This window comes from Cebus imitator, unplaced genomic scaffold (genome assembly GCF_001604975.1).
Source record: "Cebus imitator isolate Cc_AM_T3 unplaced genomic scaffold, Cebus_imitator-1.0 Scaffold15, whole genome shotgun sequence".
NCBI lineage: Eukaryota > Metazoa > Chordata > Mammalia > Primates > Cebidae > Cebus > Cebus imitator.
The window spans coordinates 3,220,438-3,228,450 of NW_016107330.1; the positions used below are offsets into that span (position 1 = coordinate 3,220,438).

At 50.4% G+C, this 8,013-nt stretch overlaps 1 protein-coding gene across 9 annotated transcripts in view; it reads left to right on the forward strand.

The window, feature by feature from the left end:
• Positions 1 to 361: 361 nt before the first annotated feature.
• The window catches only part of MFN2 (mitofusin 2), a 31,181-nt gene continuing 23,529 nt past the window's right edge, over positions 362 to 8,013 (forward strand). Inside the window, exons 1-4 of one of the 9 annotated variants that reach the window (XM_037729811.1) lie at positions 362 to 380; positions 2,152 to 2,211; positions 2,313 to 2,459; positions 2,853 to 2,936. In XM_037729811.1, coding sequence (XP_037585739.1) covers positions 379 to 380; positions 2,152 to 2,211; positions 2,313 to 2,459; positions 2,853 to 2,936 — 293 coding nt within the window. In that variant the 5' untranslated portion in view covers positions 362 to 378. Of the gene's footprint in view, positions 381 to 582; positions 849 to 2,151; positions 2,460 to 2,660; positions 2,779 to 2,852; positions 2,937 to 8,013 lie in introns of those variants that run through there. The other 8 variants (XM_017504394.2, XM_037729820.1, XM_017504438.2 and 5 more) reach the window with 8 other exon arrangements.

The window sequence follows — 8,013 nt, forward strand, 5'->3', positions numbered from 1 at the left end:
CGGTTTGCACTGGCTCAGGACTCGAGAGCCACATGTGGGGGGTGGCTACTGTACTGGCGTGCTCAGGCTTGGAGCCTTCCCTGCGGAGGCCAGGTCCCGCAGGGGACCTGTTTGCTGCAGTTTCCTAGTGTCTGGCGCATCAGGAGGGGCTCGCTATCTGGGCAACCATGTGAGCTTGGGTAACCTCCCCTTTCGGTCTCCTGGGACTGCTGAGATTTAACACAGAGGTGGATGTTAGAGACGCAGTTTAGTGACTGGCACTGATTCGCCGTTGTTGCTGCTGTTCTTCCTCAAGGACGGCTGAAGGGCAGCAGGCCCAAGCTCACTTCTGTCAGCCTAGGCACGGACCTCTAGAGAGCGCTCCTCTAAGATTACAGAATGTAAGTCTGGATTCCAGAGCTGGCAGAGGCCCCAGGGTCAGGATCTAGGGCAACCGGCGAAAGAGAGGGAACCTCTACTCCACGCCCTTGGTTTTTTGCCCGTTGACAGCTTGAGGCGCCGCCCCGCCCCGCCCTGCCCCGCCCTGCCCCGCCCTGCCCCGCAGCTCCGGCCGGCGCCCGTCGGAACTACAGCCCCCATGATACAGCGGGAGTCCAAGCCTATCGGCTTGGGAAGCTCCGGCGGAGGAGGTGCCGTTGGAAGCGCCGAGTCGCGGGGCCTCAAAAGCGTAAGGAGTAGGCGGGGCGAGCCCGCTGGGCTCAGGGTGCACCAGCTCACCCGGGTCTAGGGGCGAGCCTGAGGCTACGGGTGACGCGCGCGTCCACTTCCCTTCTCCCGCCTCCCCCCGGGGCGGCGCTCGCTGGTGACGCAGTGAGTGTGATGGCCGCCGCGAGGCCGGGAAGGTGAAGGTGAGAGGGCGAGCAAGCCGGGGTGGCGGGGACTGGCCTGGCCCGGCCTGGCGAGTCCTGAGCAGCTTGACGTGGGCCGACGGGACTCTGGGGCCACGGGGGTCTGGGGTGCAGTCAAGCGGGGGTCCCCACTTTTCGCCCTCGCCTCCGGGCCCTACCCTGGAGGCGAGGGGAGGGGGCGGGCCGCGGGACCTGGTACTGGGAGGGGGGCTCCCCTGTAGCTTCTCATCGCTCCCTCCTTTCCACCCTTCACGCCATTCTACCCCTGCCCCTTCTCTATTTTTCATCCAGTTTTCATTTTGCCAGCTCTTACTCAGCATGCGATAGGTGTCCACGTTCACCGCGGGAGCGTACTGCCCTGCCCTCCCCACTTTAGGCGCTTTCTGCACTCTCGTTCAACCCTATTTGCTTGTATGACTTGTCGCCGGACTGTAAGGCCCTGGAGGGCAGGAGTGTTTCTTACCCATTCCTAACCTGGCGCCTGACACACATAGAGAATGCACAAAGAAAATGTTGAATAAATAACTGTTTAGACGCAAGAAGGCAAAACTGTCTGTTACTCCCTCTCGTAATCCTTCATTGCCCTCTTTCTTTAAATTCTCAATCATCTCTCTTTCTTCTCCCCAGGAAAGGACTCTGATTGTCCGCTTCCTGTGTCCAAGGTTTGGGGGACTGGGGGAGGAAGGCAGCTCAATATAGTTAAAAAAGGAAGGAGGCCGGTCACGGTAGCTCACGCCCTCGGGCGGAACACTTGAGGTCAGGGGTTTGAGACCATCCTGGCCAACATGGTGAAACCCCGTCTCTACTAAAAATACAAAAATTAGCCGGGCTTGATGGCACACACCTGTGATCCCAGCTACTAAGGAGGCTGAGACAGGAGAATTGCTTGAACCTGGGAGGCGGAGGCTGAACCAAGCTCTCGTCACTGCACTCCAGGAGCTTTGGAGTCAAAGGGAGCTAATATTTCAGATCCCAGCTTAGACAATTGACTAACAGTCTATAAATCTTCAAGTATTCGAGGCCTCTGTTTTCCCCTTAGAGTTGAGAATTAAGTGAGATACTTTGTAGCAGCTGGACACATTGGCTTTCAATCAGTTCTTCTGTAACTCAGTAGTCAGCTGTTCCACAGTCCTCAATCCCAGTTTTTTTCCTGGTTTTGCTCTGTCCTCTCCTCTCCTTCTCTGGATGTACCTTTCCCAGGGCTCCTGCAGGGCCCTCCCTGGTGCCTTAAACCCGCACATGGTGGAACACATGGTTGTGCACAGCCAGGATTGGTCCCACACCTCTGTGTGTTTTTCCCCAGGGCACTTCCTCACATGCCAGCCCAACTCCCCAGTACCTCAATGAGTAAGCTTCCCTCGGGTGAGTTTGTTTGGCTTGAAACCTGATTAGACATGTTTTGCACACCAGTGTTTCGTTTTTGTTTTTTTGATACCTGGTTTATCTCCCTTTTCTTTTCTAGTAGATCAGGACTGGTGGAGTCAACACAGTTATCAATAGCCAACCTCAACCTGAGAAAAGACAAGAGGAGAACTCAGAATCTTTTTGTCTTCTGGACTCCAGCCATGTCCATGATGCCTACCCTGTGAAGATCTCTCACCATCCAAAAAAGTAAGTGGTAGCTGTGATTTCTGGCACCCTAGATTTGAGTTGAGTGGACAGGGGGGTGCTCTTCTGGACCTCTGGTGGCAAGTCTCTTGGATGGCATCCTTTTTGTATAGAGCCACAGCTTTCCAACCTCTGTTGAAAAACAACTGTATCTCTCTTCTACTTCCTTGAAGGATTTCGCTGGTTGCCGAGAGAGCCTGTTTAAAAGTTGACAGTTCAGGAAGTGGCTGGGATCTTTTGGGCTCCCTGAATAATTAGCCTCTCTCTCCCTCATTTGGTCTTCTCTGCTATGCTGGCTCCTCCCCATCTCTGCCCAGCAGAGGTTGGCTCCTTGTCACTCCTAAGAGTCTGCTCTGCCCCCTTTATCCTGTATACTCTTTTGTTTCAATTTCTCAGCTGCTTCTCTGTTCCAGTTGTGCCAGCAGACGATCCGTGGATCCATTTATTTTCCCTGCTAGGAGTTGCTGTACGTAAAACTGGGTAAGGAGGTGGTGTGGATTCAGGGACTGTGCTTGGGATCCAGACACACCTTCCCGTGAATTTTGCTGTCTCTACACCCAAGATACCTAATGCTCCTCAACTAATAGCCTAGGTTGAAGCAAAGCTTTTGACCACCTTGGAGGGCTAATAGCAGTTTCCATTTAGAATTGGGTTCATTTCTGGTCTTAGGTTAATATTTGTTAATACTATGCCCCTGGTACTTTTTGGGGGTAGGGATTGGAGAGTGCCAGAAAGAATGAGCCTTTCCCTAAAGCGTGATCCTCAGGATTTTAAAGGCTATAACACAGAAAGGTTTTTTCATTGGATGTATTTGTGAAATGCTGCATTCAGTACAGTTAAACTGGTGTCTTTACAACAAGCCTTCCTTCCCAAACTCTTTGCTGTGCTCATGTGCCCCACTGGAGGGGAATGGGAGCATATGGTGTTTTACAAACTGATTCTACTATTGAGCCTTCTTTACATGGGATATTGGGTGCAAGTGGAGTTCTGTGGACCACACTTCGGGAAATTCTGCCAGAAACTATCCAAAACTGTAAACTCCAGAGCACTTATGAGGCAGTCAGCTTGAAGTGTGACGCTTAGCATGTAACTTATGTTGGAGCTGGGCTCTCAGGCTGTGCTTGTGGGATGGTTCTCGTGTGCCTGTGGCGAGCTCTGTGGTGAAGCAGAGATTATCAAGGCTTTCCAGAGGAGGAACAGGAACCCAGGTGCCCACCCCCTCAATCTCTCTGGAGGGGTAGGGAGTCAACAGTCAAAGCTTTGAGATAATTGGGGGTCATAGGGTGTGGTAAAAACCAGAAGTCTGTGGGGTTGTTTGTTCCCTATGAGGCATCAGGGGAGGCTTCATGGAGGGGGTGACACTTGAGTTGGGTGTAGAAGGACAGTAGGAGTATTTCAAATGGGTGGGAAAGGAAGGATTCTAGGTAGAAAGCAGTTCATGCAACACATATGTGGAATCTCAACTTGCAAAATTAGCAGAGCCAAATAAATGAGGCAGAGTTTGGAGAGGTTGACAATAGGTTTTATGCCAGGGGTTTGGAGGCAGCTGCAGGCTGAGTAGGGGTGAGAACAGGGAGGCTCCTGGACTGGCTGAGCTTGTAACCTGGAGCTCTCAAGCTTCTATGGTGTACATGCTGTTGAGTCTTGCAGTTGGTGAGCACTAATGCTTTTGGCTTCATATCCCCGGGCTTGCAAACATTGACCAGAACTTAAATGCACCTGCTTCTAAAAGTCCAGGTGATAGCAGGAAACTTGCTTCCTGCAGCAGGTCACTTCTGCAGTGGGGTGTCGCTGATTCTTCCCCAGCTGACCTGTTTATTCTATCTCCATGGTAGCGGGCAAGGGCGTGGTGGGTGTGGGGTGAGTTGGCGGAGTTGCCTCTGCTCTCCCTGAAGACTGGGTGTTCGTGGAGAGAGTCTTGTGATCTTGCGGGTAGAGTGTGTTGTTATTATTGCTTTATAACATGTAAAACTGCTTTAGCTCGTACTGTATGTGAAACATGTTGCTTGCATCATCAACTTTAGTCTTCTCGCGATTTAGATGGTATTGTGGTAGTGGGATATTGGTTTTCATCCACGGATCCAGACTCATAACTCCTATCCATAGCCCTTGTTATGGTCTTTTTTTTTTTTTTGAGACGGAGTTTCGCTCTTGTTACCCAGGCTGGAGTGCAATGGCGCGATCTTGGCTCACCGCAACCTCCGCCTCCCGGGTTCAGGCAATTCTCCTGCCCCAGCCTCCTGAGTCGCTGGGATTACAGGCACGCGCCACCATGCCCAGCTAATTTTTTGTATTTTTAGTAGAGACGGGGTTTCACCATGTTGACCAGGATGGTCTCGATCTCTTGACCTTGTGATCCACCTGCCTCGGCCTCCCACAGTGCTGGGATTACAGGCTTGAGCCACCGCGCCCGGCCATGGTCTTTTGTTATAATGTGAGATGTGTTAGGCCTCAGGGGCAGGCCTCTGACCTTCTTCTGCTCTTCTTCCACCCTAATCTTTCCCCACCTTTCTGATTGTGGGTCTTAAGACTCTCCCTTGAGAGTGTTGGACCCTATATCCCTGGGGAAAGAATGCTGATGTCATGAAGCTTCCATAAAAATCCAAGAGGACAGAGTTCAGGGAGCAGGTTACTGAAGAGAGGCTTGCTTAGGGAGGGCACAGAAGCTACACCATCTTCTCCCATACCTCCCTATGCATCTCTATTTGTATCCTTTGCAATATCCTTCTTAATAACCCTGTAAACATAAGTGTTTCCCTGAGTTGGGTAAGCTGCTCCAGCAAATTAATCGAACTCAAAGAAGGGGTGATGTGAACCCCAGCCTGAAGTCAGTCAGAAGTTCAGGAGGCCCTGACTTACAACTGGCGTGTTTGAGGGGTGGCGGTGAAGAGTGGGGCGTCCTGGGGACTGAACCCACAACCTGTGGGATCTGGTGCTATTTCCGGGTAGACAGTGTGGGAATGACTGAGGACACCCAGCTAGTGTCTGCTGCTTGGTGTGTGGGAAGGAGACCCCCTCATTTTGATCACAGAAGTCTTCTTTTGTGTTGATGATTGTGGTGTGAGGGTACAGAAAAATTGCAGTTCAAGAGAGTTTTTCTCTCCAATAGGTATCTTGTTTGTTGTACACATGAAGAAATCAAGGTTCCGGGATTAAATAACTTGCTTAAGTTTAAGCAGCCCAAAAATAATACAGTCCCAATATGAACCCAGCTCTGCCTGATTCCAAACCTGTCTTATGTAATGCTGCATCGTGCCCCATCCCCGATCCCTTTTCTTTTTTCTTTCTTTCTTTTTTTGTTTTGTTTTGTTTTTTTGAGACAGAGTCTCATTCTGTTGTCCAAGCTGGAGTACAGTGGTGAGATCTTGGCTCACTGCAACCTCTGCCCCCAAGGTTTAGGTGATTTTCTTGCCTCGGCCTCTGGAGTAGCTGGGACTACAGGCATGTGCCACCACGCCCAGCTAATTTTTTGTATTTTTAGTAGAGACAGGGTTTCACCTTGTCGGCCAGGCTGGTCTTGAACTTCTGATCTCAGGTGATCTGCCCACCTCAGCCTCCCAAAGTGCTAGGATTACAGGCGTGAGCCACTGCATCCAGCCCCTGATCCCTTTTCTTTTCCTTTTGGGTGGCTTTCGTCTTGTGCCTGCCACATTCCCTCTTTCTCGAACAGGCCATGGCAAGCCTGATTTCAGTGCCTCTCCTTTGCTGCTTTGGAAGAGTGAGAGTAGCATTTTCTTTCCAGTTTCCTTTTTCAGAGCTGTACTGTCTTTAAGCCCTGGACATACGGCTTCCATGCTGAGCAAACCTCTCTCACAGTTGTGGCATTATGCTGAGTAGGAATGTAGAAATGGAAGTGGTGTCACTTCCTTCCCTCATCTCCAGAGGAATCATTAATATTGCAGAAGAACTTGTCAGTTTGGACACACATGTGGGTCCCCATCCCGCTTTGGATCAGCCTATCCTTCTACCCACCCTTTGGGATGGTTAGTTTCTAAAAGTCCGTTTTGGCATTCAGTCTTCATGCACCTCTTCTGGGTATTCGTTCTGCTTCTCAGGTCCTTGTGCAACACCCTTTGGCCCCATTTGGAAGTTTCTCATGTATGCTTGCTCGGGAGCAACACCTTATTTCCCATCTAGAGAGAGTGAGCTTGCTGCTGGGTGGAGAACTGAGGGCCCTAAGATTAGGGTGGCTGGGAGGCAGTGACAGACGCAGGTGCAGTCAGCTGTGCACAGGACCCCTCATCCAGGAGGTCTTTGCCCTTTGGCTTCCCAGGATTGGTGGGCTCTGCTCGGGAAGCAGCTTTCGCCATGGTGGGAACTCTGAGGCGGGACCTGGTCGGGGTCCACTTTGGGGATCAGCATTTCCAGTCTTACCCTGGGCTCTACCTTCTAGTGTATCTGCTTCTTTTTGATTTATTTATTTATTTATTTATTTATTTATTTATTTTGAGTCAGAGTGTAGCTCTGTTGCCCAGGCTTGAGTGCAATGGCACAGTCTTGGTTCACTGCAACCTCTACCTTCCCAGATTCAGGCAATTCTTGTGCCTCAGCCTCCCAAGTAGCTGGGATTACAGGTGCCTGCCACCATGCCCAGCTAATTTCTGTATTTTTAGTAGAGACAGGGTTTCACCATGTTGGCCAGGCTGGTCTCAAGTGATCTACCCACCTAGGCCTCCCAAAATGCTAGGATTATAGGTGTGAGCTACCATGCTCAGACTCTTTTGACCTTTGACCAAAGACATCTAGGACTTTGGAGTCACATCTTATGGCCTCTAAAATGTCATTGTTATATGATCAGATAAGCTACAAAGGTGTGTGGGATTCAGTGAGAGCAAGAGAGACAGTCACACAAAAGTAGACTGTGATAATATAACCAGGCTCGGTGGCTCATGCCTGTAATCCCAGCACTTTGGGAGGCCGAGGTGGGGAGATCACTTGAGGTCAGGAGTTGGAGACCAGCCTGGTTTTGCCAACATGGCAAAACCTTGTCTCTACAAAAAATGCAAAAATTAGCTGGATATGGTGGCATACACCCATAATCCCAGCTATTCAGGAGGCTGGAGTCAGGCTGTAGTTAGGCACTCCAGCCTGGGTGACAGAGTGAGACTCTGTCTCAAAAACAAAGACTGCTAATAAACAAAATGTTGGCTGGGCATGGTGGCTCACGCCCTTAATCTCAGCACTTTGGAAGTCCAGTCCAAGGTGAGAGGATCATTGGAGCCCAGGAGTTTAAGACCAGCCTGGGCAATAAAAAAATTAGCCGGGTGTCGTGGGTGCATGCCTATGGGCTCACGTACTCAGGAGGCTGAGGTGGGAGGATTGCTTGGGCCCAAGAGGTTGAGGCTGCAGTGAGCTGTGAGCATTCCAGCCCAGCTAACAGTGAGACCTTGTCTCCAAATAAAAAGTAAATAAGTAAACAAACAAAATGTTAATGTTGCTTATCACAAAATGATGGGTTTATGGGTTTTTTTCCCTTTTGGTTTCCAAATTTTCTCTAGCACACATGTGCTGTACTAAAAGAGACCAATAGTTTTTTTGTGGGTGTGGTTTTTTTTTT